Source organism: Vulpes vulpes, chromosome 15, assembly GCF_048418805.1.
Source record: "Vulpes vulpes isolate BD-2025 chromosome 15, VulVul3, whole genome shotgun sequence".
Taxonomy (NCBI): domain Eukaryota; kingdom Metazoa; phylum Chordata; class Mammalia; order Carnivora; family Canidae; genus Vulpes; species Vulpes vulpes.
This window is the reverse complement of record NC_132794.1, coordinates 60,806,821-60,826,201: the sequence shown is the minus strand read 5'-3', so window position 1 is coordinate 60,826,201 and position 19,381 is coordinate 60,806,821. Positions and strand designations below refer to the sequence as shown.

Here is a 19,381-nt window from a genome sequence, read left to right as displayed (position 1 = left end):
TGCCTTTGGCCCAGGGCGTGATCCTGGAGTCCCAGGATCGAGTCCCACGTCGGGCTCCCGGCATGGAGCCTGTTTCTCCTTCTGCCTGTGTCTCTGCCCCTCTCTCTCTCTTTCTATGTCTATCATGAATAAATAAATAAAATCTTTAAAAAATTTTTTTAAATTTAAATTTAATTAATTAACATATAACATATTATTGGTTTCAGAGGTAGAGGTCATTTGATATATCCATCTTATATAATACTCAGTGCTTATTACATCATGTGCCCTCTTTAAGGCCCATGACCCAGTTAGTCTGTCTCCTCTACCTCTCCTCCAGTGACCCTCACTTTGTTTTCTATGATTAATAGTCTCTTATGGTTTGTCTCCCTCTGATTTCATCTTGTTTTATTTTTTCCTCTCTTCCCGTTGACCCTCTATTTTGTTTCTTAAATTCCATATATAAGTGAGATCATATGATAATTGTCTTCTCTGATTGACTTTATTTCACTTAGTATAATATCTTAGTATAATATCTTAGTATAATATCTTAGTATAAGTTCCATCCATGTTGTTGCAAATGGCAAGATTTCTTTCTTTCTTTTTTTTTTTTTTGGATGGCTGTGTATAGTCCATTGTGTGTGTGTGTGTGTGTGTGTGTGTGTGTGTGTGTGTATACCACATCTTCTTCATCCATTCACCTGTCAGTGGACATCTGGGCTCTTTGTGTAGTTTGGCTATTGTGGACATTGTGGCTATAAACATTGGGGTGCAGGTGCTCCTTCAGATCACTATGTTTGTATCTTTGGGGTAAATACCCAGTGGTGCAATTGTTGGGTCATAGGGTAGCTGTATTTTCAACTTCTTGAGGAACCTCCATACTATTTTTCTAGAGTGGCTGTACCACGTTGCATTCCCAACAATAGTGTGAGAAGGTTCTATGTGTGTTAAAGGTAGTGAGAAAGTGAGCCAAGACCACAACTTAGAGCTCCTGACTCCATGATCTCTCTTTGTACCACAACTACCTCTGTGTCAGAGATTTAACTTCCAGGAGGACAACATATACTGCTGGAATAATAGTGTGGTGGAAGGTACTTTGAGACCATGAAATTCATTCAAACTTCCACTTAATTTGGAATCTTTTACCATATTCTTTAGGGTGAAAAATAAGCAGCAACTTTTACATTAATTTTTCTGCTAACTAATGTTTATTTTTTTTAAGATTTTTATTTATTTATTCATGAGAGACAGAGAGAGAGAGTGAGAGAGAGAGAGAGAGAGGCAGAGACACAGGCAGAGGGAGAAGCAGGCTCCATGCCAATGTGGGACTTGATCCCGGGACTCCAAGATCATGGCCCAGGCTGAAGGCAGGCGCTAAACTGCTGAGCCACCCAGGGATCCCCTAACAAATGTTTATTACATATTTATAGTAGCTACCTACATACACATTCACTTATTCAATAAACCAATCAATAAAATTTCCTGCCTCAATCTTGCTTCTCTCCTAAAGTATCCTTTGCTATAACTAAAAATGTTTTTTTTTAGTTCTTTTGAGCTATTTTTTTTTAGTTCTTTTGAGCTACTTTTAAGTTTATCAAAGAGGTAAAATGTCTTTGCTTAATTTTTTTTTTTTTTTTTTTTTTTGCATTTTTCGTAGTCCTGTGCACTAATCTTTTGCTTTACTCTGCATCAACATTGGCCGGTGCCAATCTATTAAGCCCAGGATTGTTGTCAAGTGCTAGCTCTTCTTAGATGTCTGCTAAAAAGAGCTTTGGTTGGCCTGTTCATATTTTATTAAGAATAAAAGAAGTCATAAGAGTGAATTCTGACTCTCTAGTTGAATCATCATGAAACAGTTGTCAGTATAATTTTGTATCTTTTTTTCACTTAGCATATCACAAACTTTTTCCTGTGTATAACATAGTCATTTTAAGTGCTCTGAGTTCCATTAGTTGATGATATAATAGCATCATTAGGCATTGTTTTGGTTATACATTAAGCTTCTTTGATATTGGACTGTCAATAGCAATATATTATGAAAATGGTTGTTAACTTGCACTGTTGGAACATTTGCCACTTAGTTCTGGTCGTACTGATTCTACATTCCAAACATCTCTATTCTGTCCCCTTGTCTCTATCCCCAGTCATTTCTTCAGTCCAGGCCATACTGTTCCAGAATGTCTTCCAGAGACAAAGGAATATGGATATTTGGGAAGAGAGAGTGAGAGAGCTCAGAAAGGAAGAAACTAGTAATGAGAAAGTGATGCAAGAGAATGAGAATAATAAATGAAATAGGGGCCCAGAGATGGTTTTTAGGGATGGGATTAAGAGTGTCAGGAGAAGGCTAACCTTGGCACAGATTGGAATGGTTACTTCTTCCTCAGAACCAGGAATGAAGGGAGAGAAGGTGAAGAGGGAGAGATTTTTAGGTGGTAAGGGAGAAAATTTATGTCCAATAAAATAATAGAAATAGTTAAAAATCACTGAATGTCTTTAATGTTATGGGCACTATGCTAAGTGCTCTCATGCGTTTACCTTCTGTAATCCATAAAAAACCTTCTTAAGAACTCTATTTTACATAACAATATTTTTTAAAAGATTTTATTTATTTATTCATGAGACACACAGAGAGAGAGGCAGAGACATAGGCAGAGAGAGAAGCAGGCTCCATGCGGGGAGCCTAATGTGGGACTCGATCCTTGGACTCCAGGATCACACCCTGAGCCAAAGGCAGTCACTCAACCGCTGAGCCACCCAGGTGTCCCTACATAATGACATTTTTAAAAATAATCCCTACACCCAACAGCTCAAATTTAACAATCCCCAGATCAAGAGTAGCATGTTCTACTGACTGAGTGAGCCAGGCACCCCTACATAACCACATATATTTAAGAAGAGTAATTTGCTGAGGGTTATACAGTTGGGAGTGGTATAGCCAAAATTACCATAACTTCTCAGGGAGATGAGAGAGTTTTCTGTTGCAAATGGGAAGGAGATGGTAAGGTGGTTCAAGCAGGATATTAACTTGACTAGAAGTCAGATAATAAACCGCTTATAAAATAACTATGTTATGCTTGGTATAGCTGAATAAAGAGGTTGACATCTGTCATGTGTTACATTATTTCTCTTAAGGAAGTGATTTTTTTTTTATAAAATCATTTTTAAAAAAGTACACATAGTTTCTTGCCTAGACTTAAGGATATAATAAATTTTAAATTTCTGTTTGAAACTTGTTCCTTGGCTGTTTTTTACCTCAGTAGGCAAAGCATCAGGGTGACTGAGAGTTACCTGATCAGGTTTTTATCTTAGTATGGGTAATGCCTCAGTTACCCTAATGCTTTGATTAAGTGATGAATCAGGTCTCTCTACTTCCTATTCACTTGCAAGTCAGTCTCCAAGTTTGAAGACTCAAAGTGAATTGGACCTGGAGGTAAGAACTCACAACTATGTTTCGATCAGTAGTCTAGAAAAGACAAATGCATGATTTGAAAGACCAGTGTCATAGAAATAAACTTGAAGCTGTGTGAAGGACTCTGGAATTGTACACATGGGAGGGTCTGAGATAGAAATCTCCCTGTATTCTTCATGAGCTCGCACATTTCCTCAGAGCTACTGATCAGTGACTTAGATGGAAACAGCACAGGGGCACTGGAATGTGACTAGTGGCCATGTTCCCCTGCCGTTTAGGACTCCCCAAGGAGTGGGTGGAGTCTCGGACCATCTGAGGCCTCTAGAACCCTGGCTGATCCACAGCATTAGAACCACTGGTGTAAACCCTGCAACAAGGTTGTGACTGCCTGAAGTATTTCCTGTTTCATGAAAGAATACTTTAAATTCAATTTACAAAAGAAAGTGATGTTCTTCTTAAACTAGGGAATAATCTCTGAACTTCTTTTGTTTGTTTATATTTTGCTCCATCCTTTGTGAACTTAAATTGTTGAAAGGCTTTTTCATTTCAGACTGTGTTTCCATAATTTTTAGTTCGTTTTAAAATCCACATGTACGAAGTATTCTTTTTTATTCATTGCAACCTTTCTAAAGAAACATGAATGGCACATTAGTTTAATATTGTAGTCCAGCATTTCCAGTATAGAAATATACATATATGTTGCTTTCTGATCAAATAAAGATTTGGAGAACATTTTCCTCTTAGCGTCTTTGATCCTTTTTTTTTCTGACTATAAATCATAGAAGCAAATGATTAAGTAGACAGGTGGAAAGAAGGAAGTCACAAATAAAATAGGCACTTACATTTATTATGTTTGCAAGGTTGTTTTTGAGGACGGTGCATGTTTCTTGAGACCTTGTTTCTTACCTATTTTATAGAGCTCTGGCCTCTTAACAGCACTGCTTTAATGACTTCTTGTGGGGCTCTTGGTTTATGTTAGCACTGACTGTGGAGGGAAGAAAGAGGTCAGGTTTCACGAGGAGGCTATAGTCTTGTAAAATCATACCTAACTGGCAGAAACAAAGTCCATATTAAGGAGAAAGCCAAGATTTGCATAAGAACATAAGGGATGTTTTGCTATTTAATGCCCCCCTTAAAAAAATCAAAATTAATCCTGAAAACAATATTGTACTGTATGGTAACTTAAACTTAAGTAAAAATTTAAAAAATAAAATTTAAAAAGGTGAGGAAAAATTCAAAATAGATATTTGCTGGAAAACAAGTTTAAGGCTCTGATGATAGAGATATGCATATTTGTGTGCTATTCTAAAGTTTCTAAGTTTTCATGTAAAATTCTATACAATTTTTTGTTGTTTTTGAAAAATACCTATTCAGATATTCTTTTTCTAGTAATTCTCAGATTGAGGGCACTGGTTGGGGAGACACTCAAGCATCCATAGCTCATGGTGATGTCAACCCAAAGAATGAGAAGTTTAAAGTACTAAAAAGAAGGCCAATAAAATTAAAAGTGAGAGATTTAATCACGTAGTGGAGCAACAGTAGAAAATTTATATAGACAGACTTTTCATTCCATGACCCACGTAAGCATGTAAAATTTATTTTTAAATATTATTTTTTCTTGGTTATGTATATTATAGGAAAAATAGAAGTACAAAAAATGTCACACATAATTATAACACTAGAAAGCTGAACTTAATTACCTGTCTTCTTGTAATTTATCCCCTATTATTTCATCACTGAAGTATTTTATCCTCTCCAAATAATTTATCTGTATGCATGAAAAATGGGAAAATTATTTGTTTCTCCCCATTTTATGTTCTTTTACATAAAGCCTACATAGTCTGGCTTGGTAGAAAAGAAGAATTTTAAATCTTAGAATACCTCTGCCTTTGTTAGGGCTGTAAAGTTTATTTTTACTGCATAATGGTCACTAACATCCTTTTGTTTGCCTTTCTGCAAGTCATCATTCTGAAAGTAAAAGCAGTGATTCATAGCAGGGCATCTCATTGCTGTTACTGCCTCCAGCACCACTAGTAGGTAGGTTTGCTAGGTGATAGGCAGTGCCCGAGCACAAGCTCCTGCTATTCTGTGTGTATATGTGTACATATATGTAGATGTGTGTATCATTTAGTATTTTTACAATATCCTTATAAGATATTATCCCCTACTGAGGGATACTGAGGCCTGAGGTTGAGTAACTTCTCAAGGGCACACAGCACCTGAACATGAGTCCAAAACTGTGGTTTTAACCCAGGGCTATAGATTTTAATATTTGCATTCTTTCTTTTAAAGATCTTGTTTACTTATTTGAGAGAGAGAGAGAGAGAGCACGCGCGCACGCTCGCGACTGCACCAGTGGTGGGGGATGGGCAGAGGGTGACGGAGAAGCAGACTCTGGGGGTGGGAGGAGGTAGGGAGAGGGAGAAGCAGACTCCCTGATGAACAGAGAGCCTAACATGGGGCTCGATCCCAGGACCCTGGGATTCTAGGACTCCCAATCTGAGCCCAAGGCAGACACTTAACTGACCAAGCCACTCAGGTGCCCCTAATATCTGCACTCTTAAATGCAAGGATATACTGCTGTACTGCCCCTCTCTATCTGTCTAAATTATGTCCTGTAGTTTATTGGATTTTATTCCTGATTTTATTTAAACCAACTTAGGCTCAGGTTTTTGCCTTAGTCCTCTACTTCAATTTTCTAATACCTTAACTTCTATCATCAAGAAATGAGAGTAAGTTAAATTGGAAGAACAGTAAATACTGTGCTTCCCAAACTCATCCCAGCAGAGCCTAAGAAGTAAGAAATTCTTTTCTCTGCTAATTTTACATGTTATACATTGCTATTTTTATAGGCTGCTGTTCTAAAACCTCAAGGATGTCTTTCTTCAACTCTTAATGACAGCCTGATACTTGAACCACCTGAACCAGTGAAAAAAAAATCAAGATGGATATATATTTGAGGTTTATATTATTAATCCCTAGCTTTTTACTTTGTAAATTTTAGTGTCCCAGTCTTCCTTCATATGTCTGATTTCTTCTCATCCTGAGGAAATCAGAGTCTGTAATAGTGATTCACCAGTCTGTGTGAGCTCTTCTTTTGCATTCCCTGTGCAGCACCATACTGTACCCCAACCTTCCAGGTACATAGGTCAGAAACCTCAGCCTTTTGGATCCTTCCCTCTCTTTTCCTTGAACACCTCGTGGCCAAATCATGCTGTTTGGTGTACTTCATCTCTTATATGTGCCCTCCCTTCCATTCCATAATCTTCTGCATCATTTAGATCCACAACCGGTCTCTCGTCTACTGTTCTAATAGGCTTTTAAATGGTCTTCCTACCTTTAAGTGTTCCCTAGGGATTTGGCTTTCTGATGATCAAATGTATGGAGCTTAGAACTAGGAGAATAATAATATAGGAATAGCTAGCATTTCCATTAGGTAAACTGTTTTTCAAATAGATGTCTTAATGTTTTAAAGATTTTGTTCATTTAATTAGCGGGAGAGAGAGAGAGCCAGTAGAGAGAGGGGCAGAGGAAGAGGGAGAGAAAGAATCTGAAGCAGACTCCACACTCAACACGGAGCCCAACATGAGGCTCAATCCCATGACCCAAGATCATGACCTGAGCCAAAATCAGGAGTTGGATGCTCAATTGACAGAACCACCCAGACACCCCTCAAATAGATTTAAATATATATATATATTTCTAAATAAATATTAGACTGAGATAATATGATTCAATTTACATACATTCCAGTGTCTCTTATCTTTAATGTGTTCCTAGAGATAGAGGTATTCCTGCTTGTGATAATAGCCTTCGCTTCAGGTCCTAGTATGCAGGAGTTTAAAGGTGTTACTCTGTTTTGAAAATTTATAATTTCTAAAAAAGATTTTATTTATTCATGAGAGATACACAGAGAGAGGCAGAGACATGGGCAGAGGGAGAAGCAGGCTTCCTGCAGGGAGCCTGAGGGGGACTTGATCCCAGGACCCCAGGATCATAACCAGAGCCAAAGGTAGATGCTCAACCACTGAGCCACCCAAGCATCCTGAAATTTAGGATTTTAACACATATTCTTATCCAACTGGAAAGTCAATGCATATTAACTTGTACCAGAGCAGTAGAGTTACTTGGATGTAGAACCAGAAATTTTTATCTTCAACAGGAGCTTGGGGATCTCAAACTTTTACTCATGAGAGAATTCATACAGAGTCTCTGGAGATTGCCTGGATTTAGATCCCAGCCTCACTACTCACTAGCTAGCTGCAGAACTTTGAGTAAGGTGCTTAATTTCCTTGTGCTTCAGTTTCTTCAGTTGAAATTTGGGGTAATAATAGTTGTGTAATTTAAATAAATTGGAAAATATAATACACTTAAAGCACTGCCTGGCAATAAAATATGTTAAGCTATTGTTATTTCTATCATTATTATAACCACATTATTATGTGTTTTCATAATACTCAGTATTTTTTCTTGAAAGCACTTGTCACAGTTTGAAGTACATGCTTGCATAGTAATTTAGTTAAATGCCTTTCTGTATCACTAGACGAAGATTCCTGAGGGTAGCACCTCTGTTAGTTTTGTTCATTATTGAATCCTTGACACCTGGAATATACTAGACACTGAATGAATATTTATTGAATGAATAAACTTAGAAGAAGTTACTTTAGCCTAAATTTTTTCAAAAGTTAATACAATTAAAATCCATTTCTGGACTGGGGAGATAGTTAATCTGGCCCATTATTTATGAATAATTGTATCACTTCAAGCCTGCCAGCGTGAATAAACCACAACCTAAATGAATGATGTGACTATACAGATAATGGGATTGATATTGTGTGACTTGTGAAACTAAATGCTTGTGTCATAGTTATACCGTGTATCTCTAATAGAGATATTAAGTGTTTTTAAAATATACTTGAGTGACTTTTTAAATACTGCTTCATGTTTACCATATAAACTATTTGGAGTAATTGATGTCAAAATACTTTCTCTTTTTGCAAAAAAATAAACCTGTTTATTGAGAATGTACTCAGCCAAGAAGAATGAAAAATATGTAGTTGGCATAAAGAAAGCTATTTGTTCCTTTTGATGTAGCAAGGATATATACATTCAATTTTACTTATAATGAGGCTAAGCAGTTTAAAGACTTAGAAGGAGGGGTTGCTAAGGCACAGTGCTTTTTGACATTTAAAATCGGAATCACATTTTTTGTGAGATTATTCCTTTTTTGGTTTTAGCAGTAATGGGTTGACCTATGGAAGCCTTTGAATTAATAGACAGAAGCAGCTTGGGAGCCCTGTACAGCTATATCCAATATTTGTGTATTTTTAGAGGTTGTTTTTGAAGTGTGGAAGAAAACAAATGGGAATAAGGAGACCAGATAAGAGACTTTTATAGTGATTCCAGTGAGAGACATTGGGAGAGGAAGACAGGAGTGGACTTGACATGTGTTTAGGAGTTAAGATCAGTGGGAACAAGTGAATGAGAGTGCAGAAGAAGGAGTTAACAGTGTCTAGCTCAGGTGAGTATCTGGATAGTCATGTGACAAACAAGTAAAGACACAGGCTTGGAGGAAATAAAATGATTTCCTTTTGGATTTGTTGAGTTGGAAGTACCTTTTATAAGGTGAAGGTGCAGGTGAAGATGTGCAGTAGCACATTGGAGCCAGGAGTATGATGTTCTGGGGCTGGTGACCTAAGCTGGAGATGTATTTTAGGGCATCAACGGCAAGAGATGGATGTCATTGAAAACTGAATATGGATAAGGTAACCCAAAAAATAATCTGGAGGGAAAAGAAAGAATCTTTGGAAGGAAGAGCAGAGGAGGAGGGAGCGCCCTTGAAAAGGGAAACTGGAAGGAGGAATCAGAGAAATAGATAAGAAAGTGTGTAAGAAATGAGTGTGTAATGTCATTGACACTGTTTCAATAAGATAATAGGGGAAGAAGGCAGATGTTTGAGGTATAAAGTCAGAGAGGAAGAAAGGGAGGCAACTAGAATGAACTACTTTTTAGAAAAGTTTTAATGCCATGGGGAAGAGAGAAGGTAGATAGCTGCTAGAGGGATAACATGCCATAAAAAGAGGTCTGAAGTTTTGTTCTTGTATTTGGAGGTTTGGAGAAAATCACTTTTATCTGCTGAGGGAAGGATCTAGAAGAAGAATTTGAATATGCAGGAAAGAGAGAGAGAGAGAGAGAGAGAGAGAGAGATGACTGGCAGATACATCAGGTTCCCCGAGGTGAGGAAAGAGAATGGGGTTGGTATCCAGATGGAGGAGTTATGGACAGAAGGATGGCAACTTAATTTTATTTGTTGAATCATAAATGCCTTTTTTTCTTTAGTCTCAGAGGCACTGAGGAGAGCCTCAAGGGGTATCTGGCTTGGTCTTCTTTAGGAAAAATGATTTTGCAAGCAGGTTGAATTTTCAAGAGATGAGAAAATAAAAATGCTAAATATAAAGGTATTTGGGGGATTAAAAAAATCTTTATACTTGCTTGAGACCTTGCTGAGAACCAGAGTGAGGTCAAGAAACACATTACTTGTTGGATGTGTTAACTAACTAACCTTTTTGTAATTATTTCCCTGTATATACATGTATCAAATAATCATGTTGTACACAATGTTATTTGTCATTCTCAACCCAGCAAAGCTGTGGAGGGAGGAAAGAAACTATATTAGTGATTGCTTGGGACTGGAGTTGGGTAGGGGATGGGCAAATTCGGGAATGGTAACTAGAGGATATGGAGTTTGTTTTTGGAATGATGGAAATATTCTAAAATAATTTATGAAGATGGCTGCAGACTCTGAATATACAGAAAAAACCCCATTGAATTGTACTCTTTAAATGAGTGAATTGTACAGGATATAAATTATATGCTATGTGATTATATTTCTTTTTTAAAAGATTTTATTTATTCATGAGAGATACAGAGAGAGAGGCAGAGACATAGGCAGAGGGAGAAGCAGGCTCCCTGCAGGAAGCTCGATGTGGGACTGGATCCCAGGACCCTGGGAATCACACCTTGAGTCAAAGGCAGACACTCAAACACTGAGCCACCCAGGTGCCCCATGATTATATCTCAATAGTTGTCCTTTCCCCTGTCCCTAAAAGAAATACCCTTACTGGGTCAGAGGATGTATCCATTTACCTCTTATGTCTTGGAGTTTTCTGACTCCAAAGTTCTAGTACATTTGACCCAAAATGCAAAGTTAGTTCCCTTTTCAAAATACAAATTTTAGAGGTTTCATAGATTTATGCATCTGGCAAGGGGATGGTGAGGAGCAGGAAGCTTCTCAAAAAAAAAAAAAAAAAGGTTCAGAAAGATGATTTTGTTTAATTGGTTAGATGAAGTTTATGGTTTTAGAAAACAACACTCAGGTGCCTAAGTGGTTAGAAGGAAATTACTCAAGGCAAAAGTGATTATCTTTATTCTCAATAATTACATTTATTTTTAAAGTCATATAAAGAGCCCTCAATTACTGGTTTATTTAATCTTCATAAAAATCCTTTAATAGTGGGGGACCAGATTTTTGTCTCTAAAGATAATGCCACTGAAATATTGAGGACCATTTGAAATTTTAGCAAACAAAAAAAATAATACTAAAAAACATTATTCTCCTCTTAAGATGAGAAATATTTGTACCTGAGAAACTCCCTACATTTCTAGTTACTGTGTTTAAAGACCTAATATAATTGGAGGAAAAAGTTTGTAAGTTCAACAAATGTTTTAGCACCGAGTCTCTGCCATTTACTGTCTTAAGGGATCCTGCAAAGAATATGACCCATTACTAGCCTTTAAGGAGCTCATACTGTGGAAGGGGAGGAAAAAATGTGAAGGAGTGGTTATAATTCTTGGGATAAAAGTAGCAGTGGGTGTCTGTAGTGTACAGAATTTGTAGAGAAAGGGATCAGCCCAAAGATTGGGACAAGCAAACTAGGTGCTAAAAATAAATGATAAGATTTCACCAGGTGGACAGAGGGACCTAGGATATTTGAGAGAGAAGGATATGCTCATATAATGCTTAGGGGTGTGAAATATCATGGTATATTCCGAGAATTATAAGTAGCTCAGGGAACATAACTGTAAGTGATTGAGGCAAGAGAGTAATTAATTTGCAGGGACTAATTAATCAGCCACACAAATCAAATTTTATTTTTTGACTATCACTCTGGAGGTAACTTTGCTGGTAGGAGAGATACCACCTAAGAGGTGCCTACTAGACTTCAGGCAGGAGAGGATAGAGGCCTGGATCGAAGAGGGGACTATTAGGGATGGAGAGAAGTCAGAGATGAGAAAGAGATAGGAGATAAAACATACTGAGTCAGGTGCTTGATTTATTGGGGTGATGGAAGAAGTGAGATAGATAGGGCTGAAGGAACAACTGCTTTATGAAGAAAAATTACACTATATTATATATTTTGGTCTAGAGTGGTAAAGATTGGAGAATAAGATCAGTTTCCCACTTTGAAGTCTATAAATTGAATATAGGTTGGATTAGGAATGACAACCAGAACTAAAACTCACACTTTCATACATGAACAAAGTAAATAGAGGATCAATAAGAGAAATTAATGCTTCATAAATCAGGCATATCTCCTTCTGCATTAAGTCTGTTGCAGTATCATCCATCATGTAGTTTGTGGAAAACACTGTACACTTGAAAAATAAGAGTGAAAAAGGCAGATGATGGTGATTGTGAAAATGGTTTTGACTTTGTTATCCACTGACGATAGCAGTTTGAGAACCACTGTTCTTGAGGAAGCAGAAATTTTTAGTTACATACACACATAAAGTATTACTCTACCCCTACTTTGTTTTTTGGAAGTAGATGCTCCTACAAATATTTTCACCATCATTCACTGGCTTTGTCCTATACCTTTAAAGTCTTATGATGTATTTACAGATTGATGAAGCTAAGTCTAAGGCAGAATGTGTCATCTTCTGTCACTTTTTACCCTTCCTAGTCTAACGAAGCATAAGTCATGTAGACCTTATTCCCTCTGCTTTTCTTTGTAACTTCTCACTTTGTTGATAAATGGTAAAGCCGTATGAAATTTTTGAACTGGAGTCTGCGGAGGAGGAGTAAGACCATTATTGAGGCCCCTTCTTTATTCTGAAAGACAGTAGAGGGAAGGAAAACCACAGTGTTACCTAGAGTCTGGGCTCTATCAAAATATAAAAGCATGGACACTGATGACTAGCTCCTGGTGGAGGTGTGCCTAGAATGAGAAAGAAGAATTCTCTCTAGAAATATCAACACTTCAAGATTTATCTCCACTTGGGAAATACATGAGTCTAAAAATAGTCTCTTGAGTCTTCTACCTTTTTTTCATCAGGCACACACACCATTTGTCTTCATTCTCTCCTTTCTCATTCAGCTCCATCAATACCAACCTCATTTGACTCCAAACAGAGCGACATATCTGTGTCCAGGGAGAACCAAGTCTTTGTTTCCATTGAGATATCTGTAGAATCTCACCATTCTCACTGCCATCACCCAGTTCTGTCATTCCTATTTAAACAGCCTGCTGGTCTTTTGACTTAAGGCTCTCCTTTTCTCACTCTATCTTGTGTATCCATGCCTGATTGATTTCTCCCAAACATTGTTATTATCAGGACTACTATTGTCCTTTCCTCAAACATTTCAGTGATGTCTTAATTTGTGCCATAGCACAAACCTGCTTTATCTCTATTCTTTTTCTACTTTTCCATGGTCTCTTAATCTGAAATATTCTACAGTAGTTAGTCCTGGCTGTTTCCTTAAAATCCTGTGAACATAGGCTTCATGTTTCTTCTGTGCTTGCTTTAACTTTATTCCCTTCACCTAGAATGTCTTCTTTTCCCCTTCTATCTAAATCCCAACTGAGTCTTTAAAACTTAATTCAAAACCAATCCCTATAAATGGTTTTTACTTGTCTAATCTATCTTTCTCAATTTCCCTCTTCTCTGAAATATGGCAGAATTTGTAGCTTGTACCACACAAAAAGGTATGTGATTACATTCCATTATTGTTTATTGTGTTAATTTATTTTCTCCAAATAGGTTCTAAATAACTTATTTAGAATTTCATCCTGAGAAAGACCAGATTCCCTGAGCTAGGCAACTGTCAGTGGTTTTTCTAAAATTATTGCCTAAATTATCTTTGTACTAGTTAAGTTGGGTTGGTTTTATGTCTGGGCTGGTGAACTTGGAGTTCAAGTCTGGTAAATAATATCTATCATGATATTATTTCCAAGTATAGTATAGTATAATAGTACCTGCACTTATTCTAAATTTGTCAAACTTTATCTTATAGCTATTTCTGCATTTGAAGTTCAACCAATTTCTACTGAGGTCCAAGAAGGTGGAGTTGCTAGATTTGCATGCAAGATTTCCTCAAACCCTCCTGCAGTCATAACATGGGAATTAAATCGGACAACTCTACCTGTAACTATGGACAGGTAAATGCAGCTTTTGTCTTTGGAGATAATGCAGGAGTTTGAAGGTGTCAGGAGACTTATAGGGCGAAACACCATCATGGAGCTTATTTTCATTTACATTAGCTATTACCAATTTCTTAAAGACATTTCAAACTTAGGGAAAGAATTAGATCATCATGATGTCTCTGGCACATGGGGAATAATTTCTGTTTTTTGGTTTATATCAAAATTCAAATACCCTATTTTACTACTTTATTGCTTTCCTCAAACATCTTTTACAACCAGAGGACCACCTGAGCACCTGCTTTGAGGACCAAGGATTTAGGAAACCAAATTAGATCTTCACTGCTGGCAATAGCAGGATTTCTCATGTGCTCTGGTAGCTGCCCACTCTCTCTCCACCTTCCACTTCAGTCTCCTCTCGGCTACACACACACACACACACACACACACACACATCCCTAGTGCTCTGACGGGTTGAGGTTTAAGGATCAAGAACTTACTGGCAACTTCATAAAGTTTGATTTCTGTCCTAATAAGTAGCAGTATTCCAAAGTAGGTAAAAATCATTTCAAAATGGTCAGGTACTGAGATGGAAGAAGTTATTCAAGAAAGCATTTTTTGTTTTTCTTTTTGGGTTTTTTTTTTTTTAAACATACATCTAAGTGTATTTTGGAGAATACATCTGTATTAATGTACAAGAAATTGGGATTTGGAAAAATCATACGAAGCTCTGGACCACCAGTTATATAGTTATAATGGCAAATGTAAAATTGGATAAAATTGGACTGGAAGATTTAACGAACCACCTACTGCATAGTTATGTGTGTTTTAGAGAGCTGTAGTGACCCAAATGAAAACAGTTGAATCAAGCTAATATTTTAAATGGTCTTTAATGTATTGCATATGGCACTCTAAAAAGGTTGAATATATTAATTATAGAATACATGCTAAACTAAGGTATAAAATCTACTACAAAGAAGTTAATTATCTTTCTTCTCATAACAGGATAACTGCCCTACCAACAGGAGTATTACAGATCTATGATGTTGGTCAAAAAGATGCTGGAAATTATCGTTGTGTTGCTGCTACTGTAGCCCACAGACGTAAAAGTGTGGAAGCCTCTCTAACAGTGATTCCAGGTACCACACAGGAGTGATTTCAATTTTTATTGGCCCAGCTATTAATTTTTCTTCTGTATGTCATAAAATAGTATTTTAATTTCAGTTAGATTGTTGTAATCTAGTTGGAAATGGTCATTTTTTTTAATCCCTATTTGGCACCACTTCTTTCATAGGCCAGCTTGTTTTATGTTATGTCAACATGTTTTAAGGAAGAATGAATATTTGTTTTGTGAATAAAGATATATTTTCTTCCAGTTCGTTTTTTTTTTGTTTGTTGTTTTAAGAAAAATTATAATTTGCATTTATAAAAATGATACATGCTTATTATAAAGAGTGATATCTATAAAAGTAAAAAAATAAAAATTTTTACATTTAAACAATGTAAAAAAGCATAGATAGAAGTTTAAAAATATTCCCAATTCCAATACCCAGAAATTATCATTGTTCACATTAACATAATTTTCTATATTTTGCCATACATGAATGTAGTTAGAAGGGAAACTAGCTAAAGAGATGAATATGAAGAAAGAAATACTTATTTTATTAAAATGGAATTGTACATAGATGCTAGTTTTTTACTTTAATTTTTAAACAATTTACATTTACTTGAATATAGTGGAAGAAAATCTGGACTAAAGACATTGTTGAACTTCATATGAATGTTTATTTTTTACAAGATCCCCAAAAGATCCTTGAAGGTTAAAAAATCTCTTTGGAAAGTATTGAAAAACTGAAATTACATTTTTAATACTGTGTTTTAATATCAGGTAGTATCTGTTAGTTTCCTGGTATGAAAGATTAAAGACAGAAGCACTCCTACCTACTGTCATATAAATTCTTAACAAGATTACCGAAAGGATTAAGTGAATGTTTGAGCCTCAATTAAAAGTGAATGATATGGAAACAACCTAAATGTCCATCAACTGAAGAATGGATAAATAAAATGTGTCCTATCCATGTAATTAAATACTATTCTGTTATTATTACTCAATAAAAAGAAATGACATACTGATACATGTTGCAACATAGAAGAATCTTGAAAACGTTATGCTTAGTGAAAAGAAGCCAGTCACAAAAAGACCATATAATACATGGTTCCTTTGTTATGAAATGTCTAGAATAGGCAAAACTGGAGAGACAGAAAGATTAGTGTTTGGCTGTGGGGAGAGGAGATTGCTAATGAGTATGATGTTTCTTTTTGGGGTGATGGAAATGTTCTAAAATTGATTGTGGTAATAGTTACACAACTCTGAAAATGCTAAAAATCATTGACTTACTTAAAATGGTGAGTTATATATTATTGTGAGTTATATCTCAAGTTATTTTTTTTTATCTCAAGTTATTTTTAAAGTGAATAACTTAAGGATATTTTAACTTGTTTCATTTATTATATCTTATTTGTAATTTATTTTCATATTGTGCCTTTTCCTCCTCAAAGCTAAAGAGTCTAATTCCTTCTACACACCAACCATTATAGCAGGCCCACAGAACATAACAACGTCTCTTCATCAGTCTGTTGTTTTGGAATGCGTGGCCACAGGAAATCCCAAACCAATCATTTCTTGGAGCCGCCTTGGTAAGTTTTCTCAGGGAAAAAAAGTCTTTGAACTTAGTTCATTCTAATGAAACTGATAAAATGTTTATTTTATATACAAAACACATGTTTCCTATTTAAGTGGCTTTTAACTTTTTAGCATTTCAGTGTGTAGAAGAAAGGTTTTTGTATGAAAATTTTATACTTTTTATGAAATGATTAGATAGTGATCTTTTGACATAATTTTAGATCATATGCTACATTATTATTTTTTTATATGCTACATTATTTTAACTAAAGTATTCTCTTGGAAATAGATCACAAATCCATTGATGTCTTTAATACTCGAGTACTTGGAAATGGTAATCTCATGATATCTGATGTCAAGCTGCAACACGCTGGAGTGTATGTTTGTCGGGCCACTACCCCAGGCACACGCAACTTTACAGTTGCCATGGCAACTTTGACTGTATTAGGTATGTTTATTTCATTCTGCATTCAGGAGAATCTTGTATTTAGCTTTTGTTCTTTTACCTCATTCATAGCTTCTACCTTTATTGAATTTTGTAGCATTGATATGAGAAATACTGTAACCCAACAATGAATTTTAGGAGAAAATTAAAGCCCTATGTTAAAATGTAATTATCAGGGCAACCTGGGTGGCTCTGGGTTTAGCACCGCCTTCAGCCCAGGGCATGATCCTGGAGATCCGGGATCGAGTCCCATGTCAGGCTCTTTGCATGGAGTCTGCTTCTCCCTCTGCCTGTGTCTCTGCTTCTCTCTCTCTCTGTGTCTCTCATGAATAAATAAATAAATAAAATCTTTTAAAAAATGTAATTATCATTCTAAAGTCACTAACCTGTTTGCCTGCATACCATTATGTTCCGTCTTATTTAAGCATCTCTTTTATGGTCTTTCTTACTCACCCACAAAGCCACATATCTGTTCACCAATCTAAAATTTTAATCTGTTGATTGTATGCATTCACAAGTGGCTATATATTATTGGGCTTAGTTAAATAGGATTATAGTATACATATTTTTAGTGTGTTTACACAGAGGGTCTCAATAGGGAAAACCCTGGGGGAATGGACATCTAAATGATCAATGCCGAGAGAAGGCATCTGGAAAGATGTGTAGAGCATAGATAAAGGCTCAGAATGTTAAATATTTTCAAGGATGAGACTTAAGTCATTTGCTATACTCTTCCTTGACTCTGTATCATTCCTGTCGGGGACACAGAATTTTTTTTTCTTTTTTCTTTAAAAACAGCTCCTCCTTCATTTGTTGAATGGCCAGAAAGTTTAACAAGGCCTCGAGCTGGTACTGCTCGGTTTGTATGTCAAGCAGAAGGAATCCCCTCACCCAAAATGTCATGGCTGAAAAACGGGAGGAAGATACATTCAAATGGTAGAATTAAGATGTACAACAGGTAGGCTATGTCACTTTGCTACTATTTTAGATAAGATTTAATGGCTTTAATAATTGTTATGTGAACTGATTATAATATTAAATATCTAAATTATCTTGGCATTTAAAATTAAAATAAACAAGAAATTAAGATTATAACATCAGCACACCACAGATCCTTTTGTATTTCATATGTGGATTGTGGAAGTGGTAGGTTATAATTAAATAAATGTTGGACAGTTCCCCAGACATGGGCTCTAGTCCTGATAAGCCAATAGCTAAGTTATTAACAAGCATATTAATCCTTTGGGGTCTCAGTTCCTTCTTTCATAAAATGAGAAAATTAGAAGGAAATATTCAACTCTCTAGGAATTTTTCCACACCTGAAACTTAATGATTTTAAGAACTCATTAGTATAAATGTGAACCTTCTAATAACATTGTCATGCTTAACAAAACTTTAAAATTTTTTGTTGATCTGAATTTTTGTAACATTGTAATATTATATAAATCAGACACTACTACAGAGTAATATACTTTCTTATAGAAGCCAATGTCAAAAAAGAAATTAGTCTCTCACCCAAAGCAAACAGGGTTTGAATATCACTATTACTTAATTGGACTCAGAAAATAAGAGTAATTTTAAATAACGCATAGATTTTTCAGTAGGGTTGATTACACATTTTGTTTTTAGTAACTTTTGTCACTTAAAATGAGAGTGAACTTAGCAATATTTTTACATCAATTTTTACATCATTCTTAGAGTTTTTTTATAAAAATATTATTTTCTTTCCTCAGCAAATTGGTAATTAACCAGATTATTCCTGAAGATGATGCTATTTATCAGTGCATGGCTGAGAACAGCCAAGGATCTATTTTATCTAGAGCCAGACTAACTGTAGTAATGTCAGAGGACAGACCCAGTGCTCCATACAATGTGCATGCTGAAACCATGTCAAGTTCAGCAATTCTTTTAGCTTGGGAGAGGCCACTTTATAATTCAGACAAAGTCATCGCTTATTCTGTGCATTACATGAAAGCAGAAGGTAAGAAATTTGAGAAGTATTAATTTTTTCACTGTTACTTGCTGTCAATAATTTCAGTATGAATGACATCTTACATAATCCAGGAAATATTTTTGTACTTCTGTGGCATTTATCTCTTTTAATAATCTATCACCTGCATACCAACTTTTGCTAAATGTTTTTATTATTGTATTATATTACTATAGTCTGTTGTTATTGTATACTTTGTATATATAAGTATTGCTTAAGATTTTTCTGTTTAGAAATAAGTCCCATCTCTGCCTGCTAAAAATTAGAGTGGTGGAGTAATGAATTTCTTTCCAGCCAAGATATAAATTCTTTAGCTAAAACTCAATATACCAATTTAAGTATGTAGTTACATAAGAACAATGCTGCAACTGCTTTGTAAAATAATATGAATTATGATCACTATAGCATGTTATTTTTAAGGGGGAGAAGTAAACATTATCAGATCCCCATAAGT

General features: G+C 35.7%; 1 protein-coding gene across 1 annotated transcript in view; it reads left to right on the top strand.

Annotated features, from left to right (window-relative positions):
• PRTG (protogenin) overlaps positions 1-19,381 on the top strand; it is a 128,731-nt gene that overhangs the window by 44,600 nt on the left and 64,750 nt on the right. The window contains exons 3-8 of the mRNA XM_025996470.2: positions 13,683-13,827; positions 14,815-14,948; positions 16,369-16,506; positions 16,782-16,940; positions 17,736-17,895; positions 18,671-18,918. Of these exons, the coding sequence (XP_025852255.2) occupies positions 13,683-13,827; positions 14,815-14,948; positions 16,369-16,506; positions 16,782-16,940; positions 17,736-17,895; positions 18,671-18,918 (984 nt within the window). The remainder of the gene's footprint in view (positions 1-13,682; positions 13,828-14,814; positions 14,949-16,368; positions 16,507-16,781; positions 16,941-17,735; positions 17,896-18,670; positions 18,919-19,381) is intronic.